The 23760-nt window shown below is 37.0% G+C and overlaps 1 protein-coding gene across 6 annotated transcripts in view; it reads right to left on the reverse strand.

The window, feature by feature from the left end:
* camta1a (calmodulin binding transcription activator 1a) overlaps nt 1–22512 on the reverse strand; it is a 412799-nt gene extending 390287 nt beyond the window's left edge. For 2 of the 6 annotated variants that reach the window (XM_016675717.1, XM_016675713.1), the window contains exons 1-3: nt 22187–22512; nt 17604–17705; nt 5064–5167 (exon numbers count right to left, since the gene is read on the reverse strand). In XM_016675717.1, the coding sequence (XP_016531203.1) occupies nt 5064–5167; nt 17604–17705; nt 22187–22211 (231 nt within the window). In that variant the 5' untranslated portion in view covers nt 22212–22512. The remainder of the gene's footprint in view (nt 1–5063; nt 5168–17603; nt 17706–22186) is intronic. The other 4 variants (XM_016675715.1, XM_016675712.1, XM_016675716.1 and 1 more) reach the window with 3 other exon arrangements.
* Between the last annotated feature and the right edge of the window lie 1248 nt (nt 22513–23760).

The following is a 23760-nucleotide window of genomic DNA, read 5'->3' on the forward strand; positions in this document are numbered from 1 at the left end:
ATTCCTTCATACAACTTTTAAGCAGTTTTTCTCTCAAGTCAGGAATTCTTTATTGGAGGTTCACCAGTGCTATAAATGAACTCCAACTAAAAATAATCCAGCAACACTGAAAATTAATAATCCCAAGCTACTTTTAGTTGATAGGTATCGGAGTTCCTGACTCCGATACCTATCAACTTATTCAACTTCTGTTCCTTATTGTTTGTTTTTCAATCTTAGCTAACTGTAGTTAGTCAGCATGTAATGCAGAAATGCAACAAATCACAGCTTGTTTTGTGTGAACAGTTTCTGAAACAGTAGTTTAAATGATGGATGAGTAATTTATCTTTATCTAACAAACATGTTTTCCTTAGAAATGTAAGCATTACACAGCCATTTTCATGATGTGCAAGTGCAAACTGGCTAGCCAAACACCCATCCATGTAGACGAGTCATTTTCTGTTGAACTCTGAATATGACTGATCCAGAACTGTAATTTTCCTTTCAGGGGGTCATTCTTATGTGGATTTGGATGTGTGCTGGGACTAACTGTGATGCTAAAAAATAAAATCAATCTTTATCTTCGACTTTCTAGCACAAACATCCAGGTTTGGGTTAAAATACCGTTGGCGCAAAATAAAGATGTTTGGAACCTCCCCACACACTAACAAATCCTTGCACATGATCTGTAAGACTGAAGCCAGGACTGGATGTTTTCTTTGGAAGAAAATGCTTCTCAGAAACTCACTCCTTGGCCAAAACATAAAAAGAACACAGGGGACTGTTGCCACATGCAGAACACAATGAGTCCTTTTTGGAAATTGGTGTAGTTCTTTTAGCATTTCTGTCCTCTCAGTCCAGTTTCATGTAATTTCAATATTTTTTTTACACCAGTTTCCTTTTATTTTCTCCAGATTCTGATCATTCCAACTGTGCTATCATTTAGAAATATTTTCTGTGAACATTTTATATTCTCCTCTTCTGGCTGTTTTCTGAACTGAGGATTTAACTAAATTACACAAAGGTGTCAAAGTCTGAAAAGTCCAACTGGGATAGTTAAACCTTATTTCAGGTAAATCACATTCAACAAAATTCATGGTAGAACTAAACCCAAGGTCTACCATGGGTTTAGTACACAAAGGTGTGCACTCATTTGCAGATTTAAAAAGTCTCGGTTATGTCTCGGACATGTCGGACTTGGGATTTTTATTCTCAAGAACCGCAACTGCAACATCCCTTACCTCACTCACAAATAGAGTCTTGGAAGTTTTTTTTTTTCTTAATTTCAACTTTACCTCCTGTCTCTGTGTGAGAAGAGCAGAGCAGAGCAATGAGAAAACAAGAGAAGAAACATTTTTGAGCCCAAATATGTCTCATTTTTTGTTTGTGAAACACAGCCAGACAAACCTCTGAAAGTCGCTCACTCTGCCTGCACGCAGATTTTACTTAAATGTTTGCAGCAACAACTATTATTACGATGATATGCTCTTTGAAACGGTATCTCTTTCGTCTCACCTCCCTCAAAGTTTTGTTTTTGTCTCAGTCTTGCTCATGGTCTTAACTTGATATAAGGTCAGGTGGTGCTGAATACTAGTGTGCACATTAATTTAACCAAGTTATTGTAGCTTTTCTCTTCAGATTTCTTTGTGATGCTCATTGGACAAAAATCAACAACTGAACCAGTTGGGTTACTTTAGAAAGATAATTTTCAGAGGATGGGATTTTAGACTGACCTTGACTTTGTTGTATAATAACCAGGATCAAATTTAATTACATTTGAATCTATGTGATTGATTTATGTTCGTTTGAGCTGATCGTGCATTTCTCGATTTTAGTAGAAATTGTCTTGCAAAGTCTGAGATGACAGCAAATTGGACCTACATAAACTGAATTAAACTCAACTTAATCTTTGCAAACATAGACTAAACAGATAAAGAAAGCTTACACAAATGAATCAATCATCAAGATAGCTCCCACTTAACCTCAATCAATGGATTAATTGGTACATCAAAGCAGACTTAAATATTTCACACTGTTATTTAACCTGTGGGCTTCCGACACACTTAATAATGACTGTTCCAGTAAAAAAATGTTGTAAAAGCACATAGTAGCAAGACAAAAGAGAAATAATTACGATATATAACATACAATAATGCCCTCGACTCAGGTTTCTCAAATATCAAAAGGGGGAAATTAGTGCATTAAGCCTGCTGAGCTAGTGCCAGAAATATGCACAAAATTGATGAGGTGTCACTTTCAGTAAGAGTCACACAATTGCACCGACAAGAGCCTCTCTGATCCCTCCCCTCCTGCCTGTCTGCCACCACCGAGGCACAAACACTCGGATCTGCATGGTCTGCACAAAAAAGAAATGTCCTTGGTTTTAGGAAAGGTTACCTCGCTCTCCTCGGCCTTGGCAAACATTATTGGCATGCATAACGTGACACCAAGAAAGCCGCCTATTTCGGTCATTTTTACTGCGTTCCCTCGTCAGCAGGCCAAACGTCCAATCTGCAGCCCAGCGACCAAAACAGAGAGATGATTTTATTTGGTAACAGACGACAGCACGTGCTAACAACTGTGGCCGACAGCCTTCCCCAGCAAATGCTTAGACTTACATTTTGAGATCAATTTCAAAACCATGTTAATTAATTTAGACTGCTGGCAGCACAATGCAGGTCAAACAGGGCAAACAAGTTACAACATCAGCCAATTAGAAACACACAAGCGTTTTACATTTTCTTCATAACTAGGGCAGGTCTAGTGTGAGCCCAGACATGACAGATGGAAACTTACAGAGGATGGAGACCGCGAGTGATGTAAATTATACGGAGCTAGGCAAACTCCCTTCTGTGGTAATGAGGACTGTAATTTTGTTTTCTTTACAACAGAAAAGTTCATGTTTTAAATTATTTTGTAAATATGAGGACAACAGAAAATCAATGAGAAACAAATACTTACTCACTGTAACTGACAGACCATCTTTTTGAATATCCTGTTTCACAACATAGCCCTATCTGGTGCCTTATTATCTGGTTGTTTTTCAGTCAATTAACTTTCATCACCGCAGATGACTGTATTTATATGGCTGCAATTTGTTAATCCCCAAAGCACGGATGGTTGATTTTTGCGCGTCGGCCTTAAGATTTGTCATCGAGTGCATTTAGGTCTAATTACTACCAGTTTTTCTCTGAAAAGAAGAAAAAGATTTTCATCCATCAATAGTGAAAATGAAAGCAATAAATTCATCAAACTATCCCCTGAGAAGGAGAGCAGGCTGACAAATGAGTTCTGAGGCAAATGAAGCAACACAAGTCCCTGTTTGGGAATTACAGTATAACATGTTTAAGACTTATGCCTACTTTCTTCTAGACTCCAAGTGAATAATTCATCATAAAAACTGTTAGAAACTATTCCCTATATCTTAACATATTTTACTTTGTATGCCGAGGATACACAGCACTGTTAAAATTGCAGTTTCTTGTGATGTAGCGGAAAAACGAGGCTAAGCTAAATCTTTTCAAAACCTTTTTGCACAAGTGACATTTATCTTTTAACTGAAAAACGAACAAATCTGTTAGAATGAAAAAGAGGTTGCATAAAAGTGCACACATTTGAACTAATACTCTGTTAAAGTACCTTTTGATTCAATTTCATCATTCAGTCTTTACTTGTTAGGAGTAAAATCAGCATGCCATATTTTGACTTGAAAGTCTCTCAGATTGTGAGGATATTTTTTGTCCAAAACCCTCCTTCAGTTGATCCTGCAGATTTAGTTCTGGACACAATTTTTATTAACAACAGCTTAGATTGCCAGTTTAATTCACAAAGTCGCACCAAAAGTTTTGAAATTATCTCACTTTTTAAATGACAAATATGACAATCTAAAAGGGGTATGTAGATTTTAGAGTTACTATATGTCAGTTTTCTCTAGAGATTCAGCCGACTGACTTTTAGCTCAGCTCTGCCGATTCAAGTTTTTTGTCTGTAGATTACAACAAATATTCTCCACTTTCTTAAACTTACACTTTCTGAATTTAAAAAGAAAAAGGTATTTGAAGACTACCCTCATATATGAATAAAAGCATTTGTGCCTAAACTTGCTTCAAAAACCATAAAAGTGCATGATGGTAGTGGACGTGTTCATAGATTGTAAATGATTGTTAAATTGTCTGAATCGTAATTAATCATGCAATGTTTGTGGATTTCTCAAAATGCTGTATTGTTTTTTTGTTATTCTCTTCATGTTAAATAAAATTAGTTTGAATTGTCTTAAGTTAAATTAAATGCTTAAAGACTTTTCTATTTAAGCAAGCCTATTCTGCGTCCACATGATTTTTATGATGTTGATTTTATCTATGATTTTAGTTGCACTGTGTAGCACTTTGAGATTTTTGCTAATGAAAAATGCAGTACAAATTAAATTGATTATTATCATTATTATTATAAATTAACACAAAGGGTTAACACAAACTTTCACCTGACAAGCATTTTAATCAATATGTTATACCAAATGGTGCTTCCTTAAAGAAAAAGATCCTGAATTAAAAAATCAAAGTATAAGTGTCTGACAAATATGTGGACCTAAGCAAAGTATAGAGGAAATGTTTAGTGATTTTTTTTTTTTTTTTTTATTTTGTTACATTCTACCTCACATTTACAAATAAAACCAATTACACTCTTGCAATGGATTTTTTTTAAAGTTGTGATTTAACAACATATCACTGGAGATGTTTGTCAAAGTAATTAATTGGTTTCTTAAGATCAATTTTAATAGCAGTAAATGATATGAAGTCAACTTTAAAATTAAAATACTAAAAACAGCTACCCATAAACGGAAACAAAAGTTTAATAAAATCACAAACTCACTCATCTCATGCTTTGACATGAAGCTGATGTGAGCAGCATGTCTCCACTGTTTAAGGCCACTACAATAGATAGAGCGACTTTGTTCTGAAGAGAGTTCACATGACTTACAAATCTGTTTAAAAACGGCCTCTGAGAGCAGCGTGTCTGCTGGAAGGATATCTCTGCGCAGAGATGGATTTAGTGGAAGCAGGACTGATAAGCGGCGGCGTCCTTACCTCATTAGTGTTCCACCGGTGCCTCTCCTTCGGCAGCGACGTGCATTTTGGTAGACATTCAAGCAGCTTCTTGGGCAGGTATATTTTCAAATGTCCATGCTCATCTACAACGAGAGCGAAACAGAAAAGAATATTAAGCATGGGCTTCATATCTTATTGACTCACTTGTTTCCCCTCTTTATCAGTCTATCAGTCTCTCGGCTTTAAAACGCTGACTATAAAATAACCATCCCCAGCTGAATTAGAAAATTAATTTAAGAACAGCATAATGCATACATTTTAGTTTGTGGTCGGCTAAATTATTTTACTGTGTAATGCAATCTGTCAGGGGAGTTTACCAGGAATTTTTCACTGTCAACTTGGAAAGGCTGTGTCTATTCATTATTTAGACACAATAAACACCCTTGAGTGATTTTATGGTGTATGGAGAGTTAGTATTGGAGGCTGTGTGCTGCCCGAAAGAATGTGGGGCATTATTCAAGGAAATAAATGCAATTACCAGGGCAATTGCTTAAATCATAATGTATGCATTTCAAGCTACAATTTACAAGAATGATCAAACTAAGATTTACAGACAAACCTTTGACGTGAAGAAATCAAGGGTATATTTCTTATTATTGCTCTCTTTTTGTAAAATATGCAAAATATCGTATAGTAATATTGAATAAATTTGAAAATTATAAGAGTTTATTTCAGTAACTATTCACTATTATAGAGATCAAGTCCACAAACTGATGTTTTCAAACCTGTTAAAAATTATAATTTTCTACTTATTGGTAATGAAAACATAACATTTTTTGGCACAGATGGAACATAACATTTTTTATTTATTGAAAACAAAACATTTTTAATAAATAAAGAAGGACCTGCTAAAAGATTATTTTCAAACTGTACTTTTGAGAAACAAGCACCTTTGCAGCGTAAATTCAAACTTATTGAGAATGAATGGTTTAAAGAAAAAACAACTAAAAATGTCTTTTTAAATGTTATGGTTTCCAGATAATATGTTGTAGTTTGCAAAAGTATTTGTACCCTTGATTTTTTTTGTATGTTGTATATTTTAATACTTTATTGAGGTGCAATATCAGTCCTCTTTACTGCATAATTATGAAGTGGAAAGATACAGGATGCATGGTTTTTCAATATTTCTTTTTACCAACTAATACCTGCAAAGAGTGTTCTGCATCTAAATAAGTCAATACTTTGTATAGTCAACATTTGCAACAATAGTTCTAGCTCAATCAGACTGAATGTAAAGTATCAATGACCAGCAATTCTCAAAACTTTCCATAGATTTGTAGCTGTAGCAGTATTTAAGCTCCAAACTTGTTTCACAATAATGACAGTCTTACTAGCTTGCTTTAGTTTTGAGCTTATGCGCACATTTGACCCAAAACATATTTATCTTTGCCATAGAGAACATGTCTCCTTTCTTAACAGTCACTTCCAAATAACTGAACTGTACAAACATCTGGAAATTGAAACTAAGGATCAAAACTTCCCTGAGAGATTTTAAATGTTTGCATTTTGTTACAAAGCAGTACATGCAAGTTGATGCCTTAAACACATCCAAGGAGGTGCATCTATTTAACATAATAAAGATTGTTGATTAAACTATAATGTATAATCATAAGTTTCTTATAATCACAGTAGCTGTAGCTCTATGGCATGTTGGAGGTTGTGTATTTGGACCCAAATGCAGGGAGGTAGAGATAGCTTGAAGATGAAGGATGTTTAAAAAATGAAAAAAAAAAAAAACTTACAAAAATCAGGGAGCCAGAGCAGAACAAAAGCCATAAATCCAAGGAAAAAACCAGCAGGGAAGAAACAGAGAAAATAACGTATAACAGGATTAGAGAGGAGGAACTAGCCAGCAGTATGAGCAGGAGGAGGGTTTAAATACCGTGAGGCTGAACTGGAACAAAAGACCTGGGCGGATGAGCTAAAGGGTCGCAGGTGTGACGAGAGAGAGAGAAAAAAATGGCACAGTGGGCGAGGGAGAGTGACTAGGAAATGAATATAACACTAAAGTATAACTAGACCAAAGAAACAATTAAACTAGAATAACAAGAAATAACTAGAGAAAAGAAATAAACATAACTAGAAACACCAAGAAGGACTGAACTAAAGTAAAACAGAAACAAGACTGAGAGATTTAAAGAAAGAGACAGAATAATAAAACCTCAAAAACTCAGAACAACTCAGCACATAGCACTCTATTTTTCTGCAGACCAACGACAGATTTTTGTCTAGGATTCCCCTAAATCTATTTATTTCCCCCTGTTCCTACTGCAGAGAAGCATCTTCACAGCTCGATTCTGATCCCACCTTGTTTTATCCATGGACAGGTGTGGTCAGGGTGATGTGAAAATATTAGTTTTCTTCCACACATTGCATTTTTCATGCAAGCCAAAAGGCTTAATTTTATGTTCGTCTGACATGTTTGTTGTTTGGTTTGTAAAAGAAAGAGATTTTTTATGGCTTTCCTCTTATTATTCTTCCATCAAGTCCAGATTTGTTGAACACACAACTACTGCAGTAGCAGTCGTGTTAATTTCCTCCTAAACTGTGGGTCTCTACCTCTTCGCTTCTGTGATTAATAGAATATCAAAGGATATGGATACTTTTGCGAGGATCACTTAATTCAACTTGCTACTTAGTGAAATGAAACATCAATGCTGTAGGTAAATTTATGATCACTGTTAAATAAATTCAAATGCTATCTTGAAAAAGTAAAGCAGTAAAGTCTGAGCAGATGATCACATCAGACTGTTTCACTGAGAAAGTATTTTAGCATCAAAAAAGAACAAATACAGGTTGAGCTTAACTTTATACCTGTCAGATGAATTTATACTATTCATCTGGCTGCCAACTTCTCATTTTTATAGGAGCACAACAAGATTTATAATGATTAAGAACAGTGTAACAATGCATTTTTATGTTAAACTATTTAATCCATGTGAAAATGAATCTATTTTTCAGCTGTAATGTCTGCATGCCAAACCGAATATAAATACATTTGCACACTCTAATGCAAATGACTCCATCTGTAATGCAATAAAGCTTAAAAATAATTTCTACAAGAAAACAAGCAAACACTTTGAATTGAAATGGGGTTTTTTGTGATTATAGGAGTGTAAAATGGGAGAAAATGAGAAATAAAGTGAGTGAAAGGAAACAGACTGGATGTCAGTGGTAGATATCAATGGTTGAGTTCAGGAAAAGAAAGAAAAAGTTTTCAAAATGTAATCATAGAGATAGAGTCTCTGTGACTTCCCTGCTGCCTACCACACAAATATAGTACAGTGTCACTGCCCCTGAACATCCATATGGAAAATTCAACCCAGCTGATCCATAGAGACGGAGCTGGCATGCAGCCTCTGGGTGTAACGTGTAAGGTAGAACATCACTATACCCAAAGGAGTGCCGAAGTAGATTTGTAAAATCTGCTACATCCGCCTGTTCCTGTAATACTACATGTAGACTCAGTTTTTTATGAGCTGCACACGTAATCATTGGCTTAGCCCAATTAAGAATCACATCCAGCATCTGCTCTGAGGTACCGGCACAGTGGTTTTATCGTCAAAACTGGAGAACACGCTGTCACTGAATGACACAAGGTGAAGGAAAGATAGAAAACTGTAACTGCCTTAATGTGTCCTGTGACTTACAGGAGCTTAAAATGGGATAAAATAAGCAAAGCGAGAACACACTTAGATTAAAACGATGGAATTTCAGCTTTACATTGTACATTAATACTATCTGAAATTTGATAAACTTGTGACAAACCTAGATTTTTATTTTTTTTTTCACTTATGGTAACCTCTTTCTGTAGAGAAATTAATAGTTCGCCGTATCACCCTAAGGACACAAAGGCAATACAGTGTCTGGCAACATATTCAGTATGTAAAATATTAATAGCTATTAAACATTTTTCATGTTGTGTCACATTTTAATGGATTTTTATGTTTTAGATTCACGTGAAGTAGTGCATGCTTGTGAAATAGGTGGAAAAATTACAGATGGTTTCAATCTTTTTTTTTTTAAATAAATGAAAAAGATGTGCATATCTATTCAGAAACCTCCAGAGTGAATAGTTTGTAGGATTGCCTGTAGCTGCAGATATAGCAGTAAGTGTTTTGAGGTATGTCTCTTGCATATGTAGAGACTCAAGATTATGCCCATTCGTCTTTGTAATTTAGCTAAAGCTCAGTCAGATTAGATGGTGGGTGTCTGTGACAGCAGTTTTCCAGTTGCCAAGATTCTCAGTTGGATTTCGGTCTGTACTTTGGCTGGCCTATTTTAAAAGGTAGGTAGCAGGTATTGAACAACCTTTTTCATTAAGCCCACATTTGTGTATTAAAAATGTTTTTTTATTGATCAATGTCAGATTTTCATTCTCTGTAAACAGGAAAATCATCACAATTAACAGAAATAAAGGCTACAAAACATCAGTCTTTGTGTGTAATTAATCTACATAACGTGATTTGTTTGGTGATGGAGTTACCAGCTTTTCAATAATAATCTAATTGTGCCTGCATGCTTTTATTTATTCCACTCCACTGCAGCTCTGGCTGTATGTTTAGGGTTGTTGTCTTGCTAAAAGTTAAGCCTCGATCCCCGTCTTAAAAATTCTGGAGCAACTAACAGATTTTCTTCTAGGGTCGCATTTAGCTACATCCATCAACTCTGAACAGATTCCTGGTCTTTCCTGAAGAAAACCGTCCCCTTGTCATGATGATGAACAGTGCTCTGTGAGGTGTTCAGAGATTGGCATAATGTTTTTATAGCCTAACCATGACCTAAACTTCTCTACAACTGTATCTCTGATCTGTCGGTTGTGCTTAATTAATTAGTTAATTAATTAATTAATTAGTTGACCTCTGAAGGCAACTGGTTGAATAAAAGTTAAAGAGGTGGTTGGAAAACCACCATGCTTTCATTTCACAATTATTCACATTAGTGTGAAAATTCCAGATTCAACATCTGCAAACAGATATGTCTGTGAAAGGCATTCTTACTCTTTTAAAACATTTAAACAAAAAAACTATTTTAAGAGAGTTGCAAAAATTTTCGTCAGTGGTTGTAGTATTTTTTTACTTTTATTTTCAGTTTGTTTGCTTTTTACTAGTTTATGTGCAATCCAGTGGCTTTGGAAATTGGTTTCCTCTCCAAAATACTTTGCAGTTGAAACCTCTATGCATAAGTTAGAGCATTAAATCACAGCTGTGTTTTACTTATAAATTCTTTACAGGCAGGATAGCTCAACTCTTTAGTACCTAAACTATGCACTGCAGCACCATCATGTTATTGTGGCTGTTTTTAAAACATATTACTGTTATAAATCTCGGAGTCTTAAGCAAAAAAAGCACATTTAATTCTTCTTCTCTTCTATACTTGATGTTGCAAAATTTTCAGAGGATTGTAAATAAACAGAAAAGAAACACCGAAATATATCGTTAAGAAAAGTTACAAAAAAGTTATCACTTCCTTTGACTGCCCATTTGTTTATAGTTTCTTACATTCTCCTTATTGTCCCTTCTGACAAATCTAGCCTTCTCAAGATTATATTTTTGCAAAATAGAAAATGTTGAGTAAATTATTTCACCCTTTAATCACTGATGAACAAAATAAAGTTTAACATTAGTGACCATTTTACTTCACAAGGCAAAATAAGGTGCGACTACTTTTCAGGTTTTGGAAATAATAGATTACTGACAGTGTCAAAACTCTCCATCTGTGCCATAAAGGTGCTCTCTTCACATCAAACTATTTCCAGGTGTTACTTTTACAGCATATAAAGTATAACGGAAATTCCTTTAGACTCCTCTCCCGTATACTGCAAAAATACGCTTTTACAATTGACTCCATATACAGTACAGGCAGTAAACTGCATTTGGTATGAAAAACAAACTGTGGATTCAAAATGCTGACTTTCAGTATTTTGATTATGTGTGCATTGCTCCAGAATAGCGAAGTCAGTCAGCTGACCTCAATCCAACTGAGCATGTGTTTCACTTGCTGTTGACCACACTGAGGGCAAAAAGCCTTCAAAACAAGAAAGATATGAGCGTGGCTGCAGCACAGGCTTGGCAGAGCATCACCATGGACCATGCCAAGTATCTGTTGTCGTCTAAGGATCATGAATTACATGATCACAACAACAGCAGCACAGTCTGCAAACAAATATTTAACATATATCTAATTAATCGTGATGTCTACATTTTAACAATGCATGCTCTCTAATCAAATGTAAATGTCGGCGTTCACTGTATCTGCCTCTGATACAGCAGAGTATTCCAAGCTGCTCCTGCATCGTTTTAAATGCAACTGTGTCTTTTTGTTGTTAAGTACGCCACATGTTTTAGATGTGGCACTTCAGATCAACACTGTTGGCATTCTCTAATCCAGGAGTCCTCATCTAACTTCAAAAAAGGAGTTTTTTGTTTTTTTTTAACACGGAAGCTCTCAAAGCTCGCAAGCGGAAACTCAGCGTAGAGGAGGGCTTTCTTTTCACAGCAATGCACTCTCAAAGGTTTTTTTTTTATTATTCTTTTACGTCAATTTATTCACACTAATAATATCTGAGCTGCTGTATGTCTTCGATTTCTTCCACTGGGCATTTCCACTTGTGAAGAAGGAAGTTCCAACAAAGAATTGCTTATTAATTAAAGATCTGCCCACCATGGAATAAAAACTACTGCGATTTGTGCATCAGCTGAAAACAACCCCAGGGAGAATACCTTAGAAGCCACATTTGGACTATACTTAATATAGAGTAGAGTTCCCAAATCAAATTGTATGATTTGATTAGTGCTTAAAGAACAAATACATGCATAACCATAAGCTAATGCCACAGTAAAATAACTCTGCTTCTCTGCGTTTTGCATACGAGTCTCCCTTTAAGGTTTAATAAGAAACTGAGATTAAACAGCAGGCTTAATAACTGCCTGTAGCTGGTAGCTGGGGAAAAATACACAGAAAAATACAATTTGGTAGTAACACTAAAGTGCAAGACAGGCTGCTACAAAGGTTTGTTACATGAGAGGATGTGCTGAGCTGAGCTGGCACACTGCAGCCAATTACATTCCAGGTCCTGATGAGCAAGCTCACATACAAAAATCTAAACAGAGACGAAAACTCCTTTCAGCACAAAGGTTTGCAGCTTTTATGTTACAATCACAGGCTGTGTTTGTGCCAAATAGCGGTCGCCTGCACATGCTGCTCCATAATTTACATCACCCTGGCTATAAAGATATATTTTTCTCTGCTGATGTTTGGATTATCACTGATCCTGGCTGCTAAGCAAACACTTGGGCTGAATTTAAGGGTATTTGTCATGCTCGCTTGCTCCAGCCCCACCCTAGAGATGAGAGCGAGGGTCATGAGACTGGAAAGGCTGACAAAAACAAATCTTTAATCAATATCTAAACCCTGGACGCAAAACCCTCTCTCTTCTGTCTCTGTCTGGGAGCGCTCTGGGAGTGACAGTTTTTCTTTTTAATCTGTGCCTGCATTGTGGAGAAATTGCAAGCTAATGTTTTGGCTATAGATCACTCAACAAATCGTCAGTGGCGGTGCATATCTAAAGCAACTGTTTGAATGCTAACACTTTCCACAAAGGCTAATATGGCTTGTAGACATGAAGAGCACTGTAGATGTTTCAACCTGAATCACATCAGAGCTAAGTTACACAGTTTTGCTGCAAGATATAGAAACTTTGGATACAGCACTAATCTGTAATTTTGGTATTTCACATGACAGCAGCAGCCTTCGAAAGATATGGATATCACTTTTGTCACAATACAAAAACAAAAGATGCATTTGTGTTGTGAATTAATGTGACAAACCAACAGATATTAATGAAAAAAACATTTATTTATTTTTTTCGCAGATGAAAATCTATGATTTTGTATTCAGGCTCCAGGATAACAAATTATCTCCAGATGCCACCTAATTATTAAGTCAATAAGTAATGTATTTTTAGCATAAATCTAGATGTTGTGTGTTGAAATTTCTGGCCTAGATGTAAAACTTTACTTATAGAGGAAAAATTAACAGCACACATCCCACTGAACAAACCAAGCCTACAGGGAAGCAGGTCAGACTTGATGGGAAGGCAGCTAAATACAAAGCAACATGTCATATTTAGCTAATATTTATTTGTAAATATCTATGAAAATTGCGTTGTCCTTTTCTTCTATTTCATGGTTATGTTCTACCTTGTTTTGGTTAATCCCGCAAAATCTCAATTAAACAAGTTTTTTGTTGCAATATGATAAATGTGGTAAAGTTAAAGAGAAAAATACCTTCACAAGGTGCTGTATTTACAGACCGATAACAGAAATAAAGAAATATATGTTTTTGTTTTGTTTTTGTTTTTTTTATGGGCAACTCAAGGGGTTATAAAAAGACTATAAGCAGAGGATAAACATCCATCAATCACTCGAACGGAGTAGAAAAAATTTACAATTTGATTTTCTGTCAGTTTATCCCTGCATGTTTAAAGGAGCCAATGAAGACGAATATGAGCACTCTGCCAGCATGATCACAGTTACCTCAGATAATTGAGTTTACACAGCTAACTGTGGCTTACTTGTTTATAAACATTCGATTCTCATCACTGACCAGTAAGAAGTGCTGAGAAATTCATTTAGGTCTAATACCACTGAAGTCCAGAATCATTAAACTGGATGAGTTTCCCTGCTCAAAACTGCATCTTGGAGTTTAGCTTAAAGAGCTTTGCAGATACATCAGTTTTAAAGGACCATTATAAAACACAAATGTCTTTAAAAGAAACAAATCTGACAGCTGTTTTACATGCAGCTGTAGTGTATAAGATATGAGCCATGAAATACTAAAATATAATGGGATTTATGAAAATTGTCTATGAAAGAAAGTGGAAAGTTTCATGCTCTACAACAGGCCAGATGTCAAAACAGCAGTGAAAACTCAGAAAATGGGTAAAGAGGCATAAAGTAGTAACAAGTTGTAGGCAGAGGAAACAAAAAGTAGAGATGAACTCAGACAACCAAGGAGAAATGGTCAGCTGGTGACATGCTGCATTCTAAAAGCACAAAATCTGAAAGCGAGACGTGAAACAATGAGCAGGAAGTGTAAACAGGAGGTACAAACTTGCAGAAGAATTTTCAGGATATTAGTTTTGAGCGCATTCATTTCTGAGGAAACGTTTTTGTTGCCTCTGAATCTGTGATTTGCACATATCCCTGACACAAACTATAACGGTACACAAAAGGCAGGTACCAATTTCTTTCTGACAAATAAATCCAACTAAGTTAAAAACTGACTTGATTTTTATTGGAAACCAAGTACAAGACATTGTCACTCTTTATAATCATTTTAAATGGATTCCAAATCACAAAATAAAAAAGATTCACTCTGTTAACTCTGTAATTTGCAGAACTATCTCTACAAAAGTGCCACGACATGTAGACACTTTTTTGTATCCAAAGAATTTCCATTTTGTCTTTACTTCTTATTGTTATTCTCGCAAAAATGCTTGCAGTCCTGTGGCACTGTGGTGCCATCTTGCTTGCACTGCTCTTTTGAAGTCTGCTCATTGATTTTCAATTATGTTTAGGTCAGGGTATTGTGAGGGCCAAGGCCAAACCCTCAGCTTCTTGAGGAGCTCCATTTTGGACTTTGACATTTGTTTTAGGAGTTTTTCAGTTGCAGAAGCCCTCTTCCTCTCTTCTACACACTTTTGACAGAAATACAATTGCTGTTTAGTTGTTGGTTTACTAAATGTGTCTAACATAAAAGAGTCCTTTCTCCAAATTTGTATAATTGAAATGTTTGCCTATAGTTTCACAAATAGGTCACTTAATTTATAGTTTACAAGTTTGCTTACATTTTAGGCACGATTCTATTTTGCACAAAATCCTTCTGTTTAAAAGCACTGCTAAAATTGTGAGACCGAGCAAGTTTTTCCCTCCGCATGTGAGGCGTTCACAGGCGTATCTACTCAGTGAAAAGTTCACTGCAATGTCAAGTTCTGCTTATTTTTCTTGGAGGCTTTTTGCAGTTTAATGCGAGCTACAGTTTGCTTCTCTAGCAATCCATCAAGGAGTTTTCTCAAAATGTTCTGTTTCCCTCAGACCTCGGCTTGACCTTCGTCATTCCTGCTAACTTACTTTTTCCAACTGAATCGAGAACTACAAACTAACGCTAAAAACATTTGTCTGTTTACTTCTCGTGACTGTCTTTTGTGTCACGGCTTTAAAACTACACACAGACAATTGAAGCTACGTCTGACTTCCTTTGCTGAACTGTCCAAGGTCCTGATGGCTGCTGATAGGAACACGGAGAAGAGTGAGCAGACTTGGATTTAAAATGGCAATGCATTAGTGTAGGACTGGGAAACCAATTATGTTTATCATTTGGCCCATGGCCTGTTTGATAATACCCTTACATGCAGTGAAATTACCCACCACCCACCAGTGTAAAAGAGAGAAAAAAGTCTCTGACAAGTAAACCTTCATGCTGTGATGTTACAAAGCAAACCAAAACAAAGAGAGCAGTTCATGGCCTCTGGAGATAGCATCTAGGATGAGTGTTTGACCTGCAATGTACACAACAGCTGTTGGAAAAGATGTGAGGGGAGTTTTTTATTTTTTTCCCACTACTGGATACATGCAATATAGAAAATTCTGAGAATCTCAATGGACATCATCTCTTATTTGTTCTGCAACTAGACAAGAAGCAACATGTGCAGTAGTATTGCAGCTTTTTTTTTTAGGCTGTTGTTTACAGCTGCACTTTTAATGCTTCACCAGTGGGAACACGGGGCACACTGCAGATTTATGTAGCATAATAAGGAAAGACTGTCAAAAAAGAAAAAAATAGTCAAACTGCTAAAAATAAATAATGAAATAAAAGAAACATTAAAAAAAAAAAACCTCGGCCTATTACTGGAAGTTCAACAAACATGCACACATGGTTAACTGCCTGCAACAAACTGAAAATGACTCTTTATGTGTTCTCAGTCCTCAGTGAGCTCACCCATCCATAAAAATCCCATCTCAAGGAGAGCAGAGGTGAGGTCTCTTTTTCTCCACCTCTCTTTCTCTCTTCCTCTTGTTCTTTTTTCACTCTTCTCCCTCTTGCTTACAAACGCGCGCACAAAAGAGCGCCTTCTTTCTGTATCATAACTACTCTCACAATTACTCAGACGATTACTCAGATCAATGGTTTGCCTGCCTGCATTCTGACTGTCCCCCCCTCCTTGGTAGGCAGAAAAAACCTCCAGGCTGAACACATTAAACAGAGTGTGTGACATGGGGGACAGGATAGTGTAATATCACGCAATAACATGAGAGAAAATAGCAAGACTGGCAAAACATACTGTCAGTCAGAGCTGTCACACATGAGGGGGTAACACAAAAGTATATCAGCTATGTATCTGTTGCAGTCTACAACCCTGTTTCATAGATCTGCACAAGAGCTCCCCTGCCATTAAATCTCTAAGACGTTCTCAGTTAAAGAGAGCAAAACAATGTGGTGCTGTGGAGCTCTCCCAGTGGCAGTTATCACTGGTGAAGCACAGAGCCTAACAAGGGGTTGGGGTGATTTCATGCTCTCTATTTAGAAATGACAATACATGAGCACACTTAATTATGCAGTCTCTATTCTAGATCAACACGGTCTTCCAGCAGTGAAGGGGATGGTGTATTCATTAAGAGTAAAAGGGACTCCTTTCTGCTGAGAAACAATCGGCTTCACAGAGGGGGACAGTTTCAATGTGAGAAACAGACAGAAGGCTAAAACAGATCAGACATATTTTCTAAAGAGGAACGAAAAGAAAGTCATCCAAAATAAAGTCAAGACTTTGGCCTATATTTCTGACTGATGTGTTTTGGTTGTGACGAAATAAAGCGACTGTGTGCAGAACTGTGAGTGCAGTGAGGCAGTTCCCTCAGAAGCTGGTTTTTACAAGTCATAAAAATCCTCTGTGATGCTTCTTTTTTCTCTCTCTCTCTCTCATCTTTGTTCTTTACTCCCGGTCTGCAGTTTTCACACAGCACAAAATGTAATGACAGGAAGACAAATAATAATTCAATTTGAATATCACAGAATATTAACGTTTAAGAAATGCATGAATATTTTAGTCCTATGCTATTTAACCTGCCAACATTTTTAATTTGCTCTGTTGTTTCCTCGTCATCAAAGGAAGCTTTGAGAAGAGCAGACAAAAGGCAAAGACAGTCATAATTGATGGCTCAGGGCTCAAGCTTTCTCTCTGAGGGTCTGCTCAGGTCCTGATCCCATGGCCTCAACCTGAAACAATCACTCTTAGTTAACGACAACACTTCAGCTATTGACAGCATGATCCTGTAAAGCAGACACTTCAATCAACAGAGCAGCCGCAGGAGGTGTTGTGTTGGAGGAGAAGAAAACAAGGGAGGGGGCATGGGGACGGATGAAATCAAGAAGTAAATAAATGAATTGATGGATGAATAATAGATTGGCCAGCTAGTGGCGACTTGCAGCAGGAATGCAGTATTAATAACTGACTCTTACTGTTCGTCTCTGTGTCATCACTGATACTCTTAGGTGGACCATGGCCAGCATAACACACTGCTGATCTGTACATTCGATCCGGATTACGAACTTTCTTCAGTCCTTTAGGAGGCAAAGAGAAAAGTAGAGAAAAATCGAGGAAAAGTAGCATTCTTCCAGCCTGTGACAGCTAAGCACAATCCCCATGCACAAAATACACAGAAACAACACAGAATATTTAAATACATACAGACAAAGTGCGTGTGTTTGTGTCTTAAATAATAAGTTGGAAAAATGGCTTAAAAGAAAGGCATAATTTATTGCAGCTGTATAATGATACTCCAAAAAGTTTCTGAAAAATTCAACCTTTCATTTGAGGATATTTATTAAATTTGAGAAAAATCCTATCTGTTATGAAATAGTTATTTTTTGTTTTTTAACTAAATCAGCAGTACCACAAATACAATAAATGTAACGGTAGCATTTTTTTTCATAATGTATCTTTTACTAATTTAAATGTTAATCTGAGTTTCTAGAGATTTTGAATTGATAATTAATAAGAATAGCTGTGGAAGGTAATTTTGTTTAAATCTCCAGATGTCACTGTAAGAAGAACTGCAGCATTGAGTGACATCATACGGTCACCAAGTCCCCAAAAAAACCATAATACTCTTTCTATATGCCAATCAGGTGGTTGAAAGGAATGCGAGGAAAAAGTAATCACAAATGTAAACATTCAAGATTCCTACAATCTACTGGGACTTTCACTGAAACCATCTGCATCCGTCAGACAAGGTTGTAATTAAATGTATCCTCAAAAGATGCTGCAGGTGGTTAAAACAGAAAAACAATATGAGGGAAAACTCCTCATTGTTTCCCACAAGTATGGTAGACAATCTGTGATGCTGTGGGCCTTTTTCATTTCTCAACACCATGGAAACGGTTTTTAAGGCATAATATTGTGAACTTTATCAAAAGCCAGGTCATATTATATCGCAGCTGAAAATGGGTTATTTTTGGTCATTTTGAAAAGGATAATACTAAAATTAAATCAGAAATAGTTTACCTGAGACAAACCTAAGACAGTACTGAGGCTTAAATCGTATGGAAAGGACTCATGAAAATAAATAAGGACGTTAATAATAATTGATTGTAAATTCTCATTTCTTGAAAGGTTACATCAGATTATGTGCGGTGCTATTCTCAATAAATTGCAGCATCACATATTTTTTAAAAACAATAATTTCTCAAAATGTAATTCTTACCTCCATTACATCAATTCACTCAAATTAAAGGTTGGATTTTTATACTAATGCAATTAAAATAAAACATTATAGCAAGGTTTTTAACACTTCTTTATCATGGAGGCAAACAATTTCCAGAGAACTGTATTAAACACACAAATCACGTTTTTGTTGCCCTCAGAAATGTTTTATATCCTACAAGGAAATAAATAAGCAGTAAGGGTCAGTGTAGCTGTGACCCTCTTTGATACAGGCAGTAACATTTCTTATTGTTTAAGTGGTAAACTGAATGATTCAATACAATCAATCAGTTGAGACCGTGCAAAGCAGTACGTAAAGGTCTGCTACGTGCAGGAATCAGGAGCGATACGTCTCAGCAACCACAGACACTGCCCGACTAACATCCATCCATACCTCACTGATCCAATTAAAAGGCAGAGCAGAAAACCCAGCACCTGATTCACTGATTCAACACAAGGCCAAGGGAAGAAACAGTCTGTCCTACAAAACAAGGTTCAAAAATTCATGCCTCTTTTTACAAAACAGGATGGAAATGTTTGTATCATTGCTGCACAAGCATTTTTTGGAAGTTGAGGGCTCACTGTGTGCTCGCTTGATGTTTTTGCTGGCGCTTCACGTTGCATTCTGATAACATCAAGGAGTGCTTTAAACTGCACCGCTTAAAAATAAGAAAATAGGGTCTGTTTTAAATTGCACACCTTTGTTGACTGATTTTCAATTTCTCCATCCCCGTATTTGCATTTTTCTTATTTTGAATGAATATGAGGTTACAAATTTTGGTCTAAAAATTTTTTTAAAAATCAGACTGTGTGAAGATTCAGCTTTAGCCATTAAATAAAATCTCGAGGCTTGCCGTTACAAATCCCCTTGCTTCACATATGACTCTTGTACTGACATATTTGTATAAGGCTGTGACCCTGCAGATTTTTTAAGACTGCAGGCTGTAGTTTTCTGTAGAGCAGTGTCATTGTGAGCCTGTCCTTTCGGTGCCCTCCTAGCCTTGTGCTTAAAGTAACGCACACACTGAGATTTTTAGGTGTGTGAAGGGGAGTAAAAATACCCCCGAGGGCATTGAGACTTGAGAGAAATACACCAGGATGTAAACATTACACCACAGAGTAAGTTCAGGTCATGGCCCCTCACTTGTTATGGACCTTTCATGAGACCTGCCAAACAAGTGTGAGCCATCAGCACTGCCCACAAGCCACAAGGACAAAAGGTTGAAGTGGGGGGGAGTCCTGATTTCATAGCTGAAAAAAAATGCACAGGTCCTCGTTGCACAAAAACTGCGGTAAAACTCGTGTTCTGCATTAACGAAGACCACAAAACGAAGAAAAAGTGGGAGCAAAGACTTCTGACAGCTCTATATAAAAGCTGTGAAGATCAAGTCTGCATGAGACGACATGGCATTTACATAAAGGTGTGAAGTAATCTCCCTCTTTCCCTATGCTCTACACCCTCCTCCTCCGTTTTCCACTGACCGGCCTCTCAGGAGCACTGAAAATAACTTGACCGGCTCAGCAATGGGACTTTCAAGCCTCGGTTTTCAGTGAAAAGCTCCTTGCGTTGGAGAGGCTACACTACGACTCTCAGATATAGCCTGCGTGTTTAGTTCATTTAATGTTAGGAAAAGATTTAAGACTCTACAACATAGTCAAGTCATTACTATCACAAAACAGATGTCTTCTTTTTTTTTTTTTTTGTCCAAGCCCCAGACAGAGTCCAAAGATATGAGAGGCTCCTTAGCTCAATAGCACCCCCTGGTGGGACTCCTTTTGGTGGTTGGCACACTGACATCCAAACCAACTAAAACCACAGTGTTTAATCTCTATCTTTTACAAGAACAAAAAACAATTTAGAACACTGGTAATTATGCATGAAAATAATTTATCTTCGAAGTTGCTGACACTAAGTCTGACATAGCTGTTTTTTAAAATAGTCAAACACAATAAAACATTAAGAACTGATAGGAAACAGCTGGACCTAACGTGCAACATCTTAAATTATGCAGCTAGTTTTAAAGTCTAGAAACTCTTTTTGCTGTATCCTGAGGCTATTAACATAAATAAACATAAAAATAGAGTTTTATCGTATCCAAAAAGAACATGGTGTTTCAGGAACATTAATGGACTCACAAACAAAAAGTTAATAATGACAGATACTTGCATGCCAAAAGGGCATAAACAGCTATTCAACACGCCAATATTGTCACGTAAATTCGAGAACGCATTTTAATATATTGAAATTTGTTGCGTTAACAAGAGCAATTAGATAACTCAACCAAGCTAAAGCACAAGTACGAACGAAAAGCTGCGTTTTAGGCTATCGTTCCCTTTATTTTCATGCACGCGTAATTTAATTACTCACCCAAAAAATCCATGGGCCTTTCTGAATGGGCACAGATCTCTCATGCATATGAGTTGTAATAAAAATATTCCACTAAAAAGGAAATAATTAAGCCTGGTGCATCTGGTTCTCAGTGAGCGAAGCGTGTGAAATCAGCTGAGAAGGGGGAGGAAAGTCATCATTCTGTCCTATGTGTAAAGTAATGTAATGGGCAGGCTGCTGGAAATCCTACTCTCCATCCTCCCTCTTCATCTTCTGGTGTGATGGCATTTCAAGCGCGACAGGGCATCTCAAGGCAACACAATGGTTTCATACTCTTGTTTCAGACTGAATGTAGGGCAAAAAAAAAAGTATTGGAAAAACATTATTTAAAAATAGATCACAGTTCGCTGAATGCCAAAGAAAAAACGCTCGCGCTTCAAGGAGGAACTGAGCGACCCTCTCCAACTTACATATTTTAAAACAGGCGTGTCTTAATTATTATTTCAGGGCAGCCAAAACAAGCGGTTAGAAAAAAGGTTAAACTAACAGAACGGAGCTCTGAAATAAGAGAAGAAGTTGGTCGATCCCGATGACATGTTGTCATTAACTTAGCCTTGTTGGGAACAACTTGCACTGCACGTCGTTTTGACAAGAATCCGGAGCACAATAAACCGTACACGCGGTACTTTTAACCACGCTGACAATTTGTCCCCGTGGCGTGTTTTTTTTCTTTTCTTTCTTTCTTTTTTTAATAATGTGGGCTATGCTGGGAATACAACGGCTGGCTCCAATGAGAGCTAATATTAGCTGGCTAGTGATGTCTCCACGTTTCAGCTGCCTCTGTGTGTTCGGAGGAAAACAGCGGCGCCGTTCTCCGCCGAAAAATTTTCTCCCCACTCGTCCTCACGCTCGTGACATCCCCGCGCGGAGTTGCGGCCGCTCCGTATAAAATACCCCCACACCACACCGCGGTCACACTGTTAAATTTAATCCCATTATATTTCTTCTTACCTTCCGGCTTGTTTTCGGCAGCCATTTCCCCTTCACGCGCAACATCCTCCTCCTTCCTCACGACCGTGGGTACCACGCGCGTGCACGGCGAGGACAGCACGAGGAGGGACCGGAGCTGCACGCGGCGAGTCGGTCCGATCAAGGCGAACTTACTATTGGCTGCAAGGCGGTGAGTGACGGAGGGGCTCCGAGATGAAAAACAACATCTCTCCTCACCTTGGCACCTCCAGCTGGGATTTTTTTATTTTATTTTATTTTTTTCCTTTATTGATTGTATTTTGAAGGCATTTCTGAATTAAGCTCCTTTTAATAAAACTGTGGGTAAAAGAAAAATGAATAAAAGTATATCCCTTTTTGAATATCCTATTGAGTCAAAACTAGTTTGAATGTTTTATTTTGAGGTTGTGGGTTGTCAATCCAAAGTGACACCAAACTTGTTTGTGTCATGAAGTAGCAGAGTAGAACCCCTTCCCTAGAAAAATATTCACGTTTCTTAAACATGTGAACAAACTACAGGCAATATAAAACAATTACAATCGAAACTCAATATTTCTATCGGTCTGACATTAAATTAGACTATATGTTTCCTACTTCTATTTTATACAGGCTACTAAAGTAAATGTAGAGTTTGCTTTATAGAAGTTTTATCACTTTTGTGTAATTCAAAAGTTAACATACTACTGTGCCATTTAAGGATTTATGAAATCTCACATAATGATGCTAGAGCTTTTTCAGCTTCTGATAGGTTTATTCCAAATATGAGTTAAATGGTGTCATAACTGTGGATGTCACTGGAAAGGATTTCTTGACATCCAAAAGTCTGCTTCATCCTTGAGTACATTTGACAGGTAACTAAAAAGTGCCACTTTAATCTGTTCAATTATATGCAAGAAGAAACAAAATGGGAATTCCCAGTCATTATGCAATTCAGAAAAAAATACTGGATGTGTCCCAGAGGAGAACATATTTAGGTCCATAATGTGCTTATTCACCCTTTAAAAAAAAATAAAGACCTCTTGAAGAGGCAGGATGAAGCTGGTGAGAATAGCAGAATGACAAGCAGGACACAGAATGAAAAGGTAAAACAGAAGAAAATGTACAATGAAGAGAAATTTGGCCCTCTGATTTCGGCACCATCTTGAGGAAAGTGTAGGAGTTAAGAGGCGCAGAACATAAAGACGGATGCTTTTGACAAGAGAGATGGATCTGAATGGAGAATCTGCTGAAGGCTTGGATTCTGGAGGAGAGTCCAGTCGGAGTCGAACAGATGGTTTGTAAAATATTGTGTGTTCATGAACAGGGAGTGTTGGAGACTGGGTAAGCAGATGGTGACTTGAGGATGATGGAGTTGTTGTGGACAACCATGGAGTGGTGGAAACATTTGGTGGAGTTCTGATGTTTGGTTATGGAGTCCACTGGCTGCGGAAGACAGTAAGAGTCCTCAATATGGGAGGGACAGAAACTTTGTGAAATGTAGCGAAACAAGACCTTTAAAAAAATGCAAGGGCCAACATGAGAAAGAAGTTGAATACAGTTTCACAGAATATATATATATATATATATATATATATATA

The sequence above is a fragment of the Poecilia formosa genome, unplaced genomic scaffold (assembly GCF_000485575.1).
Source record: "Poecilia formosa unplaced genomic scaffold, Poecilia_formosa-5.1.2 Scaffold120, whole genome shotgun sequence".
Lineage (NCBI taxonomy): Eukaryota > Metazoa > Chordata > Actinopteri > Cyprinodontiformes > Poeciliidae > Poecilia > Poecilia formosa.